We start from the raw sequence: 20008 nt of genomic DNA, 5'->3' as shown, positions 1-20008 counted from the left end.
GTTTCTTCTGGCTATCTTTCCTTTCCTTTCTCTTTCTGGGTCTTAGGGCATTTACCTGTCTTGCTTCCTCCTAGTTATGCCACTGAATGGAATTTTTGAGGAGATGGCTTGGGGACAGTCTCCTGACTTTTTTTTTTAAATATAAGGTTATTAGGACAATTTGAATTCTGATATGTCAGACTGTGGGAAGTAAACTCTAAGCTTGTAAGTAAGAAAAATCAGCATAAAAATGTGTTAGAACACTGTGGGACATTAAAGGAAAAACTGATTCCACATACAAAATGATACAGTTCCACTACAAAAATAAAAATTAAGAGATTGATTCTCTGGGGCAATAAGTCACCTGTTACCAATATATATTTACCCTACAGGATATCTTGACTCAACTCTTCTTATCTCCATGTCTGACCACACAGCAGAGAGTTTTCCTCCTTACCACCTACAGTGCTCCCTCGACCCCACCATGAGGAATAAAGATGTGAGATACTGGAGGAGTGAAAGCAAATATCAGAAATAGATCGCGATAAAATAAATCATGTTAAACATTATTCTTTACACATTATCTTTTTACTTGCCTACTTCCTTCCTTCCTCTGCTATGCTGCTTTTCCTTTTTGACACGGAACTAATTTCACAGGATTGAAAACAACTCTTCTTAACAGAAGAGTTGGTACATCTCTCGTTTTAGAGATACCCGGCAACTTGGACAGAGAGCAGCTCTTTTGCTGATATCAAACAACTCAGTCACAAAAGCCCAATAATCTGCTGTGCTTAGGCACTTTTGCAGAGAGCGTTTATTCTACCTCTGCTGTCTGTGTGCAGATGTCTCTTCCTCCCAATTCTAATCAATGTAAATTGGGTCAGATCTCCGCTGTGAATTACAAATTGGATCCGAAGTTGGAGGGTCACCATGCCTGCTACTCCACCTCCTTCCCACCACCATTAGATGGGAAGCTACACCAAAGATCTTTTCTAAATAAATCAGACTTTATTGTAAAACTCGGCCACTGACGAGACATAACCTCATTAGCATCGATTTTAAAATAAATTATTGAAAGTGGCTCGCCTGCTCTTTGCATTTGTAAAATAGGAGAATGTAAACGTATTTGTAATGATAAAAATGAAAACTAAAACTTGATTCCTTTATTCTTTCAGGCAACAGCACTTAATCTAGTCATGAAACAAAAATGGAAAAGGTAAAAATCTGTTCTATGAGATTCAATTCCAGACCAGATACTCTAATTTCCATTGTGCCTGTGGAGTCACCTAGAGAGAAAGCAGAATGCTGGCCATAGATTTTACATTTCATTCACCACCATTGCTAAGCTCTACAGTGATGGATATGAACAGCGAAGCTCCCATCCCCACATCTGTTCTATCTAATGTTGTACTTCCCAGGTGGCTGAAAGTGGGCTCGAGTCAAGAGGCCTAGCTATTGATGTGAGAGGCTGGGTGCTGTGGCCTTTGAAAGAGTGAGTAAGGGGGTCCCACCACATAGTGAAAGAAAGTGCCCTCCACAGCCAGGGGGAAGGGTAGGCCTCTAAGCCCCCTCCTGGCTTTAGAGGGCATGATATAAGCAGAGAAGCATACACTTCATCTCGGATCCTTCGATGAAATCAAACTGGTATGTTTCAGACTCCAAAGCCAAGATAACTGAGTAAAGGGCTATAGAAAAAAAGTCTCTTTGCTCACAGAAGAGGATGGGTTAAACAGCCAAAATTCTCATTTTTATTCATCTATAAGGCGAGGCTTTAATTTTAATTTTAAAATATATTTTGAAAAATATATATTCTTTTAGGCTAAAGAGCTTTTGTACTTCTTTAGAAGAATATTATTAGGCATCTTAGCATTACAGCTACTGAAATACATATTCATTTAAGAAAGAATTAAAATTTATGTGCCAGCTCAACTTTAAACAGTCATAGATTATAATGGTTCTGCTCCTAACAGGACATATGGGACCCTAACCTTACAGAGGTTTTAAACAAATCAACTTCCAAAGATTACTGTCTACTTATTACATTAAATGCTCTACTTGATTCCCAAATTTCTCATCTCAATTGGGAAAAGAGTTGAGGAAGATTCTGTTAATTGTGTGAATGTGTAAGAGAACCATGGGGCATCACAAATGAGCACCAGTATCCAGAGAGTTGATTTCAATCAACACTCTTGGCACAATGTCAGGGACGCTAATGAGAGGCTGAAAGGAACAGGACACTGACTCCACTTCAGAGGGACAGAGAGGAGTCAGCGTCCCATGACACCTGGCTCCTTTCTGAAGTGCCGCTGTGACATCGGCTAAACCGGTACAGAGAGGATTACGTTAAAAAAAATGACTAGAACTGAAAAAGAGGGAGATTACTTCCCCCAAACAAAGCAAAGTGACAGAAGCTTAAAAAATGCCAACTGTATCAACGTGTAACCAGATGTCAAGGTGCTCTGGTGACAGGTGCAACAGAAAGATTCGAAGTGCAAAGGGAACATGCAGAAACGTGGAAATAGAAACCATTCCCCAGCACATGCTATAAGTCTGTGGATGCTATAGCACCTATTCGGGCAATGTGGAAAATATGAGCAAGATGCTAATAATGCATTTAATTCTCTAGTGTGTATTTGGTAATCTCAACTGTTACCTTAAAATATTTGCATACTATCTGTGTGGTGTGGTCTTGATGTATAAGATATTAAACTCACTTTGTGCTGACTGTAATACTTGGAATGCACTGCACTTAATTTTACAAATAATAATTGAGCACCTACTAATTGGGAGAGAAAGACCTGAACAAATTGCTGCGGTAAGGGCTAAAACAGAGCTCAGTTCCAGCTGAGTCACTGAGGAGACACATCCGAGCACAATGTGTGGGATTTCATCAGCTAAGACCCGGGGGATAGTCTAGCTAGAAGGAAGAGGGCGATTCTGGTTTTGCTTCTCTGGCCAAACAGCGTTGTGTGCTGCGGGCCCAGTGTGCTTGGGAGTGAGAGAGAAAAGGCCAAGGAGCTCGGAGGGAGCCTGATGGCGGCACTGACTCTTCTTCAACGTCCCCCCAGGCAGTGTTGCTTTCCTATGATATTGGAATTTGCTTTTTTCATAAACTTTGTATTGTTGGTGTCTGCCTTTTTCTTTCCTTAGACCTCCTATGATCACCGTTTCCCCTTCCTGTGGGTCCTGACAATTGCAGAGGGGGAAAAATAATTCCATAGAATGCTTGTTTTCATTTGAGTCAAATTTATAAAACCAAACCCAGTTATATGCTTTATTCTAAAGCAATCTGGTTTCTGGGTCTATAATAACCCTCTAGGGCAGTGTGGGCAGCATCAGAATGTGCACAGAAATTCCCAGGGAGGTCTCTTTCTCTTTCTGTTTGTTCTCCTGTAATCTCTCTAGAGAACACAGCTGGATTCTGTTGCCACTGCAGCTGCTGCAAGGCCCCAGTTACAGCTCTTCAATGGTCTCAGGTGCCTTGCTGGATTCCGGCCTTGAGGCCCCAGCCAAAGAGAAACCTGATCAAAGTATTCCTTTTATGGAATCTCGAATTATGAAACTGGGCCTGTGCTAGCCTGTAAAATAATTTTGGGGAAGGGTGAGAGAGGGCTCAGAAAAGCCTCCCATTTTTCATGTGTTGCTTTAGCATTTCTTTGTGGTAGTTCTCTGCAGTTTAATCTTCTGCAAATGAGATCTTAAAAATCGTGGGCCCCCATGTGCTCAACACGGATGTTCAGAAATCCCACCGGATACCAACCTTGAAACCATATGATCCAGGATGAACATTTCTGTGGTCTTGGATGAAAACCTCGAGTGCTCTGGTTTTCCCTCATGGGAAGGAGAATGCCCGACATGTAGCAAATGCTAATTATCCCATGATTAATGTGAGGTAGTGCATTTAATTTGATAACCCATATGTTATTTTGATTAGGAAAAAGTATTTTTGTATTGACTTGGTATGTGTTACAGGCACTCTTCTCTCTACTAGGAAACCTACTGTTATTATATTCTGGAAGGGAGCTCTCACTTACACGGTCTTCAACATAGAGATAATGAGGTTTGTGTAGGTCCTATCTCAAAGAGGAAGGAGACAGCACCATCAATGCTAAATATTTTCCACAAAGCACATTTACCTGTTGTAATGAAGCAAATGTGAGAGGCCCAAATCATCTGACGTTTGATAGGTATGCAATGTTAGCACAATCCAACGTTACTGTTGTCTGTCCCTTTACCCAGCACCTGTCCTCACAATAAAAATGGACCGGAGCAGAAGGTGTGCTCCACATTCCATCTGCTCAAGATTTTCAATTTCACCTGCTTCCTACATAGAGCTGAAAATGAGGGAGGAAACTGGACTGTCTCAGGTCTGGCTGGTGGAGGCAGGGAACTAGCTATCCCCCCAACTCTTCAAGGAAGTAACACTTCCTATTTAAACACCACCAAATTAATAACAGCCAGCATTTACTGAGTGCTCACTGTATGCCAGAGCTCTACTCTAAGCACTTTGTAGACATTGGTTCTGGACTTCTCATGGCATCCCTCTACGATAGCTACTATTGTTATCCTCATTTCACAGGTGGGAAGATCACACAAAGAGAGGGCAAATAACTTGCTTAAGGCCTCACAGAGAGCAGGTGGCAGAGTAAGTCCATCCTGACTTATGGCCAGCACTTTGACCGGCAATACCACAGTGTCTCTCACATGCTGCTTCTTGGCAGGTGGTCTTGTGAGATGGTGGCAGAAGGGAGACAATGTTAGGGCCCTCACATTCCCTCTCAGTTCTTCCAGGACTGGTAGTGTGGCATGTGCAAAGCTAAGAGCAATTTCAGAAGCAACTAGCTGAGTGGAGTAAATGGGAAGTTGAGTCATGGAGACTCATGGCTGAAATAGTCCTATCACAATTAAATGCCAATACAGCCCACCTCCAGTGCAGTCTCTAAAAACCGTGATGGATAGGGGATTGGGGGAAAAAATCTGTTGGCTGGGCAAAGCACTATCCTGTGGAAACTTATAAGCAAGTAAGCTGCCATTTCCCTCACCTGCAGAGAGACCCTGGTTCTCCTACAGTGTGGCCTTTCTCACCTCCAGGGGCTAGTTGGTGTAAGCACAGGGTACGTGGCTTTCCTCAAAAAAGCAGACCAGTCTCCATGCCCTTGGAGTCTACTCCAACAGCCAAACTGGTGTGACTTTTGGAGGAAGGTGCAGGTACGCTGGGTAGTGCCACAATGGCCAAGGGCAGGAGTTTAGAAAGTGGAAGGAAAGATAGAGGTTAAGAAGTCAGTCATACATTCATTGACCCACCTGTGGTAAGGTGATGGTCCCAAAGTCAACTCATCCTATTTTCCGAGGCCTCTGTCCCTTTACTCTCTCTTTCCTTTTGCCTGTGTATCAGCCCCTACCTCTCTGGCTCCTCTGAGAAATAACAGGGTGCACGAAAGGCCCTTCTTCCCTCCCCAGAAGGCTGAGTGGTTTAGGGAGGTTTTCCCAGAGCGCTCTTCCAACAGCTGTAACCTAAACTGGAGCGTCACCCAGATATTTCCCCAAGCCTGGGCAGGAGTGAGCGAAATGCGAGCTCGCTAGGAAGATTCTGGCCAAGTTGGGGAGTACATCTCCTTTTAGGGAGCGTTGTGAATTAGATCCATTTCTGCACCCTGCTGTTGCAATGGAGCAGACTGTGAAAGGGAAGATTCTCAGAGGAGCTGTGTTTTAATGTAGCAATTTGATTCAATTTTCCACTCTATAAAATTACCCATCACTGCTCGTTGCTTTCTAACAGACACCTTCACTCTTAATTTAACAATCCTATCGAATTCTGCCAGGGAAATTGGAAAAATTTATCACCTGTGAAATTTTATTTTCCTTTGGTTGTATCTGTTTTTGTAAAACTTCATTAACGACGATGACTTGCTGAGGAAATTATCATTTTTTTTTTTTTTAACTTCAGACACAAGAAATGGCTCGACCTCAACCAAGATATCATTTGCATAATAAAACACAACAAAAAGGCTGGGGAAGTTGGCCCTGGCAGAAGCTGGAGCTGCTAGGAGAAGAAGCAGGCTCTGCTTGGTGGTTGGGTGAAGTCTCAGGGAGGAGATGTGTGGCCACAGCCCCTCTCCCGGGCTCAGGAAGCAGTGACGTGGCTTCTCCCCCAGGGAAGAGAAGAAGGCAGCATTGTCAGGGTTGGACCCTCTTCTTAGGAAGCCTTAAAATACAAGTCGCTTACTCATGATACATGTTAGCAACCAGACCTGTCTTCAGAGGCCCGAGCATTCGATTCACCTTAGTTTCTAAGTTTATCTGAAATCGAAGTTTAAATGGCTATAAATTTAGGCTTAACTTGAATTTCTCAGCAGAGCACTGAATTCCTGGCAAATTTCCACAGGAGCAATCTTTCTGAATGGACTTGAAGATTCAGCATTCCTGTGGTCTAACTACCTCACAATTAAAAGGCGCAGGCTTCGGTTTTCTACAGTCTGACCCCCACTGTGCTCTGCACTGTTCAACAGCTGCTGTTATCCCCACAAGAAGTGGCTCTGTGGAAGCGGTGATGACTACACATTTTTTGAGAAGCCAGTTGGAAGAGAAGAAATATGCACAGTAGACCTACCTGCTGTAATGGTGGGCAGAGGAAACGTGTTAGGGTTATTGGTAAGAGACACAATTTGATTCATGGTATATCTGAACTAGGTAACAATGAGTTGTGCTCCATCAGGGTTTTACTGGATTACTGCAAAGGTGTGTCAGCATTTTTCTATATTCCTTTAGACTTTTAATATCCTTCGTCATTTTGAGGCAACTTTCCATTATTCTTACAATTACACAGAAAAGAAGTTGAAACTAGAGAGTTTTGGTGACCCACCCCCAAACTCACAGTAAACCAATATGAGTATGTTTGACTCTTTAACCTTGTTGACATATGTAATAAATTACTTCACATGGTACAGATGAAAGACTCTCCCTGATCAATTCATCTTGCTCCCAGAGCATGAGAGAGCTTCTGTACTAGGAATCATGGACGCTCCACTGAAGCTTTCTTACATTCTTTCCTTTAGAGATCTGGCTTCCTCTGGAGTTTTCAGAGTTATATTCTTCTACCAGGTCAAGGTTTCTGAAACCAGAGCAAGATAATTAAAAGATAAAGTTTCCCACCTGGTAAGACTTCGTAAATATCTTCTTCTTTCTCCTCTGCAGGCTGTGTTAGCCCCATACTCCCAGGCAAGATAACAGGTCTGCCTTGGGAGCCAGAATTTTGCGTGTCAAGACCATCGATATCATCATACATCTCTTCCTCCTCTGCCTCTTCTTCCTCCTCTTCATACGGAATGGTTAAGGAGCTCAGATCTGCCAGGGCAGAGGTGGGAATGAATCAAGACGGGGAGAAAAAATAAAAGAATAAGGCAGGGAAGGAAAGGAGAAGGAGGAGGAGGGATGAGAATAAAACATGTCAAAAGAAAATGGAACACCAGGTTAAGTGCTGTTATTTCTAATGTGGGCCTTGGTGGCAGGAAATCTACAGAAAAGGCCAGACGAGCACTGTGTCAGGTTTAAGCCATCAACATAAATCCTTCCTTGCAATAAAACTTGATCAGGATGAAGCATCCCTGAAAAGTATGGTGTGTGAATGAGTGCGTGGGGTGAAGGGAAGAAAGTAGGCCAGAGGAGGAATGCCAGTATGCCACGCACTGCTCATCAAGTAGAAAACTGGAAGGGTGGGCGATGGCCTGTGGTTCTCCAGGGTGCGCAGGGCTGTGGGAACTGTGGTGGCTTCCGTAGGGTACTCGAGCTGTCAGGAGCTCATCTCCTCCATGATCTCTTTGCAGAATTTCAGACAAGTTTGTTTGTAAAGAGAAAACTAGACAAAAGTGGAAGAAGAAGTGGGATATAGAAAAACATAACAGTAATAACAAGACCAAATGGAATGGCTTAGCGATGCGGTTACCATGTTCTTTTGCAACTGTACAGTTTGGCTGACCTTAAAGTGGGTCACCGCATAGAGGATGTTGAGCCATTACAGCACCGGGGAGCCCAGGGCAGGAGAGGGAGATTGGTTTTTTATTTTAATGGGGAACTGGGAAGGTTCATTCTCTGACGTGTAGTACAGAGTGCTCTCTGAAACCCTGCTGAGGGACCTCTGTAGGATGGGAGAATGCAGTCAGGGTACTCTGGGGAAGGAAAGGATGGAGAGACAACTAACGTTCATTTCAAAACACAATAAAGCTGTTTGGCTTGATTAGGCTTTTAATAAAGATTCTGCAACAATTTTCATCTGAATTCTGGTGCCACCTCATATGAGGAAGGGATCAAAGACACATCTGTGGCTGAAACCATATGTTATTATTTTGTTTGTTTTAAAATAAAATGGAATGAATAATTTCTTCAATGTGAGATTCTTAAAGTACCACAGGGTACAGCTCAATAAAGCTGCTTTGAGTTTTATTGAGGTTTACACACTTAGGGGTATATTACACGCATAAATCCAAGGCACCTAGATGAGAGTGTACCCTGTAGTCTCGCCATCAATGTTCATGTTTGCCTAGTTCCAGTCTATTATACGTGATGCTCTTGGTGGAGGCAATAGTTTGTTTTTGTGATAGCAAAGGCGTAAAATGAGTAAAATAGGCAATTCTTGTAATTAAAGCTCTGGTGCTTCCTTCTTTTTATCCACAATAAAATCTTATAGCAGAATAAAAAAATGGAGATGCAAAGGCGTGGTGTTTTTAGGTTGACGTGCTTCTCCCTAGGTTTTGGACCATGTACAAAGCTGGTGTTTCTGTCTTTCTGCAGAGGCAGGGTCCTGCCATGATGTATACCATCGTGAGGATCATCTGATGCCAAGTGACAGACTCAATGTTGGCTACTTCTACCTGCCAGGCCATTCCCAGACAATCTGTCACTGCTGTGCCTGCAGGCTGGCCAGCAGAGGGTACTCTAAGAGCAGTCATTTAACATCTTTAGGCAGGACTCTTCCCATCTTGAAGCCAGGAACATTTTGTTGTGGCTTGGGAAATAGCAATTTGTTTTAAATGGCCAATGTTCTTGAAGGCTACCTAGATGAGTTTAGATTTCTACTTTCTATTAATTCTAAAACAAGAAGATTTTGGATCTAAATCACATCTAGATGACTTTAAGTTTAATACTGTGAATGTCTTCTCCAGAATATAAGGGCTTAGGACACACTGAATTGAGCTGAGCTGGTTTTTAGAATCTCCTTTTCTAGTGATTATGAATATACAGACTTGTCTGTAGGTAGGCGGATGAGCTAGAATGATATCAGAGGTCATTTCCAGGTTGAGGGTTTCTTTTCTTTCTGATTCATACATGGCACTATTTGTTGTTATAATATATGGGATGTGGTAAGGAAGACAGAAGGAAGAACAGGCAAAAAAATACATATGGAAGCCTATAGATTGTATTTATGCCATATAACTTCAACTCAAAACTCAAGTATTATTTCTATGATAATGATACTTACCCTTTAACAAGAAACTTATTTGATCCACCCAGTCTCTGGCTTCAGCTGGATTCGTAGCTGTAAACTAGAGAAAAATTAGTGAATTAATTTATCACCTTCACTAAAATTTCCGTGAATCCTACAGAGGGGTTCAAAGGAGAGAACTTGTGAGTCAAATTTCAGAGTCATGTTGAAAGCTCAGGATTCTCTTCCTGCTTAATATTTTGAAAAAAGACAAAAATACTCAAGTGATTTTTCCCTTCAACAATTCTGAATACCCATTGCTGACAGCTATTTGAGTGCAGAATTTATGTCCATGTGCATTCATTTGATTATCTATTCATTTATCAGACATTTATTTGCTAAAACTTTACAGAAAAAAAGAAAGCAAACCAAAATTTCTGACTTCAAAGAATAATGCATCAGTGATGAAGACAACATACACACTTGAAATAGAAACACTATAAAGTAGATGCATTTGATAATGGCTGAATGTTGAGAGAAGGTAGAGAGCACTTATTGTTACCTAGAGTAAGGCAAGGGGTTTCACTGAATACTGTTCTGGCTGGAGTTTTAAAAGAGTTGGTGGAAACTGGTGGAGGGAGTCGGACAGTTTAGGTAGGAAGAACCATGTGCAAAAGATTTGGAATGAGACCATCATGTATGGGGAAGGTAGGCAGATCAACCTGACTGGAGAACAATTAACCAATGAAGCTGGAGAGCTGAGAGCCAGAGAAGAATTGATGAAACTAGTTCAGGCTTCAAAAGTAGGCAGTAGGAAGCCACTGTAAATTTTAGCCAAAGGAGTGGGAGATTCAGTAGTTGTGGGTAGGAGGGATTGGAATAGGGAGAAACTGGAGACAGAAGATCCACTAGAAGGCTATTTAACTAATTCTCTGGGTGAAGTGAGAAGGACTTAACTATAGTAATGGCTGTGGGAATAAATAAGAAGGGAAAGAACCAAAGGGTATTACAGTGGAAGAATCTATAGACCATGATAATGACTTGGATTCAATGGGCCAAAGAAAAGAAGTAAACAAACTCTACATTCTGATTCACAGGCCGGTCAGGCATCAATCCTTAGTCATTTTTTATTTTAAATGAATCAACTTGAAATGACTGTTTCTGAAAACATTTTTATTATTTGGCCATTAGGACAAGATAAAGATATACGCTGTATAAGAAACCTATAATCCTGCTTAGTACTTATTAATAGACATTGCCATTCTTGATTTCTGAAGAACACATTTCTATAAAAAATGTCTAGGGAAATGGATTTAGACTTGTCATATAAATTTTTATCTGTATGAGGCACCATCAGAACTGAATAACAAAAATAACTTAGAAACATCTCCAGCGTATACAACTGTATTATATTAATCTACAAAGGATTCTATAGAAAAGCTTAGTTTAAATTATATAATGAAGACCTAGGTCATTCAACAAAACAGAGTTAAGATATTATAGAAACATAAAAGGATGAATGTTGAGAAAAAGTTGAAGAGTAAAGGGTTACTTAAGTGGTTAATATTAACCTTAGCATGGTTTTCTCTTTTTCATAAGTTAGCTAAAGGTTTTCTAAATTGTTTTAGTAAAATTGTGATAAGATTAAAATTACCAACAAGCGGGAAACAATATGTATATACACAAATACATTTTTGTTGAAAATCAATATATTCCCATAGTCAGAAATTTTTTATTGCTTTAATTTTATAAAAGGTAATAAATGCATTGCATATTATATTATGTTATATTATATAAAATATATTAAAAATGAACACAGTGAAGAATAAATCTTTCTTATCCCCACTCAGGTCTGCTCCCTGAGTTATCACTGTTACTACTCAGTAATCATTGTCACCAATATCTTAGAAATCTTTCCGGAGATATGCAATGCATCTATACACAGAAAGATTATTTTAGATAGCGAGATGAATATGGGAAAATAAATTATTTTTCACTCGACAGTCAAATTTTTCTTTCTCTGGATTTCATGGAAGGAAGTGAAGATAATCAGTTGAAAAATAAAGGGAATGGGAATTAAAGCCATGAAATTAGAGGCTATGAATGAGGAATTGGATTGTGTGCTGCCGTAGGCAAGACTCTCACTTATGGAGTGAGGCTGAGAAGGGGAAGGATGAAGGGACGGAAGCCAAGCAAAGGTAGTGTCTAGGATGAGAGTGGTAGCAGAGAGGAGAAGCGAGGGCATGACATAGCAAAGGTGAGGACATGTCAAGGAAGAGGGTCTTAGTAGGAAATGAGCAGGTAACAAAGAAAGGATGGAAGCCGGCATAGCAAACACAGCCCACATGCAACACTAATGAGGATCACCATCGCCTCCGTTCATCCTACCTCATAGCTGCGCCTATCCTGGGAGGTCAGTTCAAAGCAGGATTCTTTCTTGGAATCTTTTCGCAGGTAGGGGGCCATCCGTACACTGTAGCCCTTAATGAGAAAGGTCCCTTTGGGCTGCTTGCCTGCAAGACAGGAAAGCTCCCTGTATCCCTAGAGAGACGCAAATGCCAAGGGAAGGCATCTTCTCTGGTATGTAAAATAAAAGCACAGAAACAGCTGTTACATCCCTGAGGAACCACAATAGTCAAGGAAAGGTTATTAGGGAAGCTTAAGAACAGGCTACGGTGACAGAGAGGCAGATATCACTGCCAAGCTAGGGAAATGCAACACGAAAGGTTATTTTGCCGAAAGAGTACAACAGAGACAGAGAATTTATTAGAATGTTAAGAGATCTATAATAACAGAAAGAAGGAATTATTACAGCAGGGAGAATGTGGCTGTAAACGTGAGGCTCTTGAAGGCTATTATAGAACTGAAACAGTATTATCAGGTCCAGCAGAGCTCACATTTGAGGGGAGGGACAATAGCTCAGGGGGCATTTTAAATTCCCAGGATCGCCTCCTATACCCTACGTAGCATTTGGGTTAGACTGCTCTCCCCCTCCTGCTGGTCAGGTGGGAATTTATGCTAGAGGGAGCACAATTAAAACTCAGTATTTTATCCTCCTTCCAAGAGGTCAGATTGGGACATAGGAGAGTACTGCTGAGTATCATCAGATGATGAAGAAGGAGATACAAGGCAAAGGACTCTAGAGAAGGAAAGGGGAGAGTACTCCACCTGTCACTCCCTTTTTTCAAAAAATAAAATATTACAGATAGGAAAAGAGGAGGGGTCCTCTTGCATGGTTCAGGCAGAACGTGTAGCAGACAGGCACCTCAGTGTCTGGGTGGTGCTTTGTGTCCTATACTATGTGGAATGAATTGCTTAATAAGTGCTTTTTGATGATGATGATGAGAAGGATGGCTGTGAGATGACAATATTAAAAGAAAAAAAAAAGTTTCCGTCCTTACCTGGTTGAGCTAAAAGAAATACACGAATACTCTATACTTACTAAGAAAATGTCTCGGGCACAATAAGAAGTAACTGGCTAGAAGGGAGCCATGCGACAGTGCTTCTTGACACCAGAATCTTTTTTGTTAAGATATTTCTTCTTGTTCTAACTGGCCACTAAAATGCTTTGTTGTTTCTTTGGTCACCAGATTTTATTTCACTCTGACAGCAAAATGGTCAATAAAAGTCTCCTAGTCTCTCACTCTTGTTCTCCCTCTTTCACCTTGAGTGTAAAGGATTCTGAAAAGCGAACATGATACCTGGTTTTATATCCAGATATGCCAACCATTTATTTAAATGGAAGGGAAATGACGAACATTTTTCAAAGGCATAAGCGTTATATTTTAGTTTGAAAGTTTAAAATAATAAAATAACACCTGGCTGGCTTGTACACCTAGAATTCAGGCGAGAAATTATGGTTATTGGATTTGAGAGTGGGCGGGGGGTTGGGCAGGGACTTGTTACTCAGTTTTTTGAGCTATGCTGTTATCATTTCAAAGGAGGGCTTCACACTTTGCCCCTGATGGGAAAGGCTCTGAGGAATCTAAAATGGTGAACTCAAGATGAAGGTCAGTGATACCTGCTATAGGCAGAGAGGCAGGGTGAAGCCATTACCTCGAAGCCCGAGCGCAAATCTTAGGGATTCGAAATCACTTAGCTATGCTGCAGTTCCTTCTGCTACCTTAGTACCAAATGAGAGGCAACCGAGTCAATATCTGATTATTCCTGAGGCTAGATACCCAGGCACTGGGAGAGGAATAAGTCTGGGAAAGAAGGAAGAAGGGGGAGAAACAGAAAATGAATGGAATGAAAAGAAAGGATTTATTTGTTCTGGGTCATTGGCCTATGTACCAAGGCAGTAGAGCACAAGGAAAGCCCCCACAAAAATCAATGTTTTATTTTACTTTATCTCTTTCTTGCTTCGTATAATTACCCTTGGGGCGTTCTGTCCCTGGAGGAGGGTATCTCCAATTTGAAAGTTTGCATTCACTTACAATGTTAATTTTTAGCTTATATATATTTGTAGCTGCATCCAATTTGTGTATACATTTTCTCTTCTTTCTCATGAACTAAGCAACTGTGTTAGGCATGGATGGGAGTTCTTCTAGGGACAGCTCATGAGTGTTGTGTTCGATTGAATCAGTGGCGGCTGATTAAGAAGCTGCCTCTGGCCTGAATCAACACTTCACTGCTGCTGCCATCTGGCTGAAGGGTGTCTCTTGGGTACAGCAACCATTTGAGTCTCAACACTCCATGACTCTAAGGATGTCCACTGGGCTACTTCCCAAGAGTCAGCAGAATAAAGTTTGGAGCACACTCTTAGAGAGTCTGGACTCAAGGGTTCTATTTCTGGGCCCTTGGTAAGCTGTTTAAATCTTTCTTGAAGTTAATGTGTTTTTTTCCTTCTTCAATTTTTAACTATAATATTAATGTCTATAAAAAGTTTGAGGGGTTTTTTTTTTTTTAACAAAAAGAATGCCAAAGTGTTCAACCTTGATAATGTTATTAGTCATAATAAAAGATAACCCTTTGATAGGCTCACCACAGTACCCTAGTGTTGAAGGGAAAATAAATTCTAAATTGGCATCTGAGTTTTGGTAACAGGCAAGGTATTATTTACCCACGCCTATTTCTTTCCCAAACAGGTCTCCTTGTGGGTGTTAGTTAAGGATTGCTATCTCGAGATCTAAGTGCTTAAGAATTTAAGAAGTATTTGCATCCAGGAGTGAGATGCTGCTGTGCAAATGAAGAACACTTACTTTTCTCATTAGCATAGTAGTAGAAGAGGCCTCTGCTGACAACACACCATCGCTTCTGCCACTCTGATCCAAAGAAACTATGATCTAAATGGAACAGCAGTAAGGGACATAAATTCAGGTAACTACAATCACTGAAGGGTCTGTAAAATCCGACAACACACAGTCCAGTCCAGTGTGTTATTGTTTTACTTCCCAGGTTAATGGACTGTAAAGCCCTCCCTTCACTCCCACAGGTTATCCCATATTGACTCAGGGTCCAGAGGACTCACTCAGTTAAAGGTCCACGTTCTAAACAGGATTTGCCTGCTCTGACCTCTCACAGCTGTTGATCTTCCTTTGTATCTTTCAGGTTCTAATCTCCTCCTGTACTTTTCAAATTCTTCATGATATCTTTATGCGGTGTCTTTTAGCAAACCAAGATGATGCTCTAGGCCACAGGCATAAGGCAGGCTTTCTTTGTACACGGCCAACTTGCCTGTTGAGTGTTAAACCTAGGACTCGGGCCCTAGTAGTTTCTATTCTAATCAAATGAATGATAGGTTAAGATTTGGGCCCCTCTGAAACTTGAAAGTGGCTGCTTCACACATGATATAAAAATTATCCTTTTGGAATCACAGTGTCATTCTTCATGGGAGCACACTGAGCGATGAGAGCAAGAATATCATTGATTCATTCAATGAGTATTTATTAAACATCTGTTGTGTACCAGGTGAGTAAGGTGGAACCGGTCCTTTTCCTGATGAAGCTCACAATCTGCTGAAGACTTTGGGCCATCTCTCTCTCACAAACACCAGACTTTTCTTGCCTTCCTTTTGCCTTCCGTCTACCTAGGACGGTATTGGGCCTAGAGAAGGCACTGCGATGTCAGCCCTCTTTTTCTTCATTTCCCTTCCTTTCCTGGAATGGTCTGAGATCTTATGGGGCTGATCAATACCTTTACTTTTCTTCTCCAAGTATCCTTGCTTGATGATGTTATCAAGCTCTTGAGCTCCTCTTGTGATGTCTTCCATTCCTAAAAAGAACAACAGCAAAATGCGTTGTTGAAACCTAACAGAATTTTCATTTATTTAGGCTACTTTCAATAATCTACATGAATGAAGGGGTACAGAAGGGCAATTACTTAAAGACAAACAAAATAAAACAAGTTATAGATGATTGGGGGGGGGAGTAAATTTTCTTTCTAATTATATCGAATGCTAAAATCACTTAAAATGATCTAAACATGCATTAGTTTGTGCAAGGGGAGGTAGCCTAAATATGTACTGACTGGCAAGAAAAGAACTCTCAAGAATTAAGAATTTGCTGTGGATATAAGCTCCAAATTGGGTAATCCACATTGAGATAATCAAAAGTCAAATGAATAGCTACCAGCACGGACAAGCTTTAATGAGTGACAGAGTTCACCATGAACACAGTCACCTCAGAGGGAGCAATAAACACACACAGACACTTTTTTTTTTTTTTTTTAACAAACAGAAAGCCACCTTAATGAATATAAATTTTATTAACTGCCAAATCTTGGTTTTGTCCAAGTATGGGAAAGAATCTAAGAATGGTAGAAGCCTTTACAAAGAGAGGATCCTGGAACTGACACCAGTCTTTAATTGCGTGCTGCTAACATTTTTGGGTTTCAATTAGCCTTGTTAGGTAAGAATTTACTGAGAAGTCAAGATCCTAACCCATCTTCCACCATATAAGTTTATACTTATTTTAAGGAGGGAGGGGCAAAGGACAGAGACAAAGAGGAATTTACTCTTCAAAAAATAAAAAGAAACAGCTACAACAAAACTCCCAAAATTCTTTTAAAAATACAACTCTATATTTCTCAATTAGAAGAAATGGAAGGAGTGAGCTGGCATAATCCTGATAGTTATTCTTTTTAATCCCCAAACTCAAATATCTTTTGGTTTGCTTAAAAAATTTAGAAAACAAACAAAATATAAACAAAATTAAGGCACAACCTATATAATATCTTGAGATACTTTTTGGGTGGAATATTTTTTTTTCAATTACACAGTTGGTTTTTGAATATTTCCTACAATAACTTTTATTCAGTGGTGGCTACTTTGCTCAGTACTTTACATACTTTTTGTTTAAAAATAATCTTTTAAGGCAATTTAAAATGCGACTAAAATTACCTTTTGCTTCTAAGAGAACTGTTCCGAGCTTAGTTTTATTTATTTACTTTTAACATTTGTTTAGCATTTATTATGTAACATTGTGTTACATAATAAACAAGCTTAGTTTTAAACATGTATCTCAGAAGAGCTTCTCTTTTTCTAATTTTTTTTTAGCCTGTCTACGCACCTGATCCTTTATCCTATTTGTCCTTATTGTCAACTTCCTTGTTCATGGCCTATTTTCATTTGTGTGTTTTACAGTTAGCAAACTGGCTGCTATAAATCCTCCCAGATGGGTCTCAGGGTGCACGCATGAGATGAACAGCAGCAAAGGAAAGTTCGTTTGTCTAGGATTTTTTCATTTTTTCCACCCCTCTGAAAATTCTAATATCTCTTTGACACTGCTCTCCAGGAAAACAGAAACAGATCCTATTGAGGGTGTCGGGGTGAGGACCCAGTACAGTTGAGAAGGCCCCTGAAGCAAAGTCCATCCTCTCTGCAGTGCTATTACAAATTTGCTTCTAGAGGCCAAAAAATTCAATGAGAGAAACAGGACCCCCCTAAGCTTGGAGTTTCCATCTCTTTATCCCACAGGTTTTTTTTTTTTTCCCCCCTTTTTCCTTTTTTAAGGTCTTGTTAAATTTTAGAGACACAGCTACTTGTTAAAGATGCCCAGAGTCTGAATCATAAAAGACATGTTAAACGTTCTATTAGAATTCAAACCTTTTTTAATGCAAATCTAAATGCCATTTTATGGAACATGTATAATTATGAAAATGGGAAGGCATTGCCTTGTGTGCGGGGAGAGTCTGTGAGTATGAATATTACATTAATGTGCCCACACCAGCTCACTGATCCTGCTGGCAGGAGCATAAAAAATGCTTGAGTGAAACTTTTATTTAGATGTTAAGACTCCAGGCCCCAGCGGGGTGACAGAGACAGTCCCTGTGAGTTGCCATCAGAGAGAGAGCTTGAATTGAATTACCCAGGGGGGAAGGAAGTAGTGATGAGCGCTGCTTCGCTTATTTAATTTCATTTACTTTCAGTACATTATCAGCATGACGCTTTTCTCTCCCCGCCAACCCGAAAACCCAGGAATGCTACCACCAAGAAAACAAAGACATCATGCAGCAGAGACGCTTGAACTTTGAGTCACTAATTCTAGGGGATTAAGGACAGCACCATCGCCACCTTCTCCCTTCTCCCTCTAAAGTCACACATGGTTTTCTGAAACTGGGCACTGAATGCTAAATTTTCTTTCTTGGTCATTTACCAACGAGATTCTGAAGAGTAGTATACCTGGAAATACGGTGTTTTATATGCTGTGTTTTTGTAAGATGTGTTATATCGCTTTCTTATTAGAGGGAATCTGTATTGATAAACTCTGTGGCCTGGTTTCTCTTGTGAGCAGTGGATTATAGGTGAAGTTTGAAATGGCTACGGAAAAAAATTAGGAAATCGAATCAAATCAATCTCTATTCTACTGATTATCTTGTATGCGCAAGGCACTGTGTGGTGAGTACAATAATGCGATTGTTCTCAATGTAAAGTTTACCCTGAGCTTGTCAGCTTCATAATCTGTCAGATGAATCTGTCAAGATGGGAAGCTATTGTGGCAATCAAGCCATCTTTTCTTTCCGTGTCAGCTCAGGGTCCTATTGATCAAGAACTGGCAGTTGTCAAGATGCAGCCGTTAGCCACAGTCCTGGGGTGATGAGGCAGGAGGAGTCTCGTATGCCTGAATTCACACCTACTGGCCAAAGAACAGATCTGCAGAGGTATTTAACACATAATAGAAGTATGTAAATGCTTTGCAAGATAATAATAAAAATAGGAAGAAGCCACAAACAATTGCTATTTTAAGGCAAAGACATTTCTATTTCATTCTTTAAAAAGTCGAGACTTTTTGTCCATTACCTGAAAAAAGATATCACCACTTTAATGAAAAAAATAAAAATGACTTAGGTTTATTGGGAATAAATGACCCTCTTGGATAAACCTAAGGGCGTATCACATTATATCAGTACAAAACAATTACATTAGTGTCATAATCTCTCTCTACCACTACACTTAACTAAATCTCTCAGAACAGCCTGTATAAAGAAAAGATTCACTTAGCTGAAGGATGTGGGGCCATAAAGATAAGATCAACAGAGAAGTGTGTTACTCAGAAGTGATGGCCACCCAACTTCCATGCCAGATGAAGATAAAAGAAATTCTCAGACATCCTTCTCTCCTCATCCAGATTCCTTTAAACCCCGTATCCCACCCATCATCAACTCTGCAATAAAAAACGACAGAGCAGGATTCCATCTCTCAGCGCTAAACATGACTCCTCAGTCAGCTTCGCACGGCAACAACAATGGGGACCCTTTGGAGTGTGATACATTTCCATAAAGCAGTCAATAAAAAAGACACGGGAGCTTATGTGAGTCACGGCCTATTTAATCAGCTGCGTTCTAGCCCACCGAGAAAAGAGAATTGGAGAAATCAGTTGGCAACACTGCAGCGCAAGGCTAATGGCACAAGAGGCCACACGCCTTCCACTGAGAAAGGCTGCAGTTCCTGCAGAACAAACCAGGTGCTTGAGAACTTTCATTACAGGCGGCTGGCTTGGTTTCTTGCTAACTCAACCTGAAATGAAAATCTGTAATTAAAAAAAAAAAATCTTTTATCCAAGTCTTTTCCCCCTTAAATTGTGGACTTCTCCCACCCTCCCCTTTCAATTCAAGGGTTTTTTTTTTGTTTGTTTTTCTGTTTTGTTTTTCACTTGTTTGAAACAGGGACCAAACCAACTCCAGCCTAGAGACTGAGAGCTACCAGGGGTGAATTTTAGGAAGGGCGAAGTTTACTGGGTTCCTTTGTTACAGTACCGCTGATAAAAGACCCTGGGAGTTGGGTAGATGAGGTTGGAGAAAATCTAATATTTGAAGCCTGAGAATGGTCTCGTTCCATCTTCAGTTTCAATTCACTTGCAGACCACCGGTGTGTGTGCACTGCAGACAAGTGACGAAAACACACTTCGCGATGTTTCAAAGGAACAAAAAGGGGAAGAGGCTATTGCAAATGGGGTGTGTGGGCCGTATTCTCCTGTCTGGTGGTCGTTGATCCCAAATCTGTTCATTAAACCCCCTCTCTCTCCTTTGCAATTGATTTCTGTGGCTTTCTTTCATATGTTCATTACTGTTTTTCCTCAGCTTCTTGCATTTCTGGATTACTTTTAGCTTTTTTCTCAATTTTCTGGAACCAGTCAATACATGACAGTCAGTTTGAGGTATCTGGCAAGCAGT

General features: G+C 40.7%; 1 protein-coding gene across 1 annotated transcript in view; it reads right to left on the bottom strand.

The window, feature by feature from the left end:
- LOC105307280 (src kinase-associated phosphoprotein 1-like) overlaps positions 1-20008 on the bottom strand; it is a 50811-nt gene that overhangs the window by 27794 nt on the left and 3009 nt on the right. The window contains exons 2-6 of the mRNA XM_011382709.2: positions 15533-15610; positions 14599-14682; positions 11786-11910; positions 9455-9518; positions 7132-7323 (exon numbers count right to left, since the gene is read on the bottom strand). Coding sequence (XP_011381011.1) covers positions 7132-7323; positions 9455-9518; positions 11786-11910; positions 14599-14682; positions 15533-15610 — 543 coding nt within the window. The remainder of the gene's footprint in view (positions 1-7131; positions 7324-9454; positions 9519-11785; positions 11911-14598; positions 14683-15532; positions 15611-20008) is intronic.

The sequence above is a fragment of the Pteropus vampyrus genome, unplaced genomic scaffold (assembly GCF_000151845.1).
Source record: "Pteropus vampyrus isolate Shadow unplaced genomic scaffold, Pvam_2.0 Scaffold486, whole genome shotgun sequence".
NCBI classification, from domain to species: domain Eukaryota; kingdom Metazoa; phylum Chordata; class Mammalia; order Chiroptera; family Pteropodidae; genus Pteropus; species Pteropus vampyrus.
Note: the sequence above shows the minus strand (reverse complement) of the source record. Positions and strands in the feature narration are given on the sequence as shown.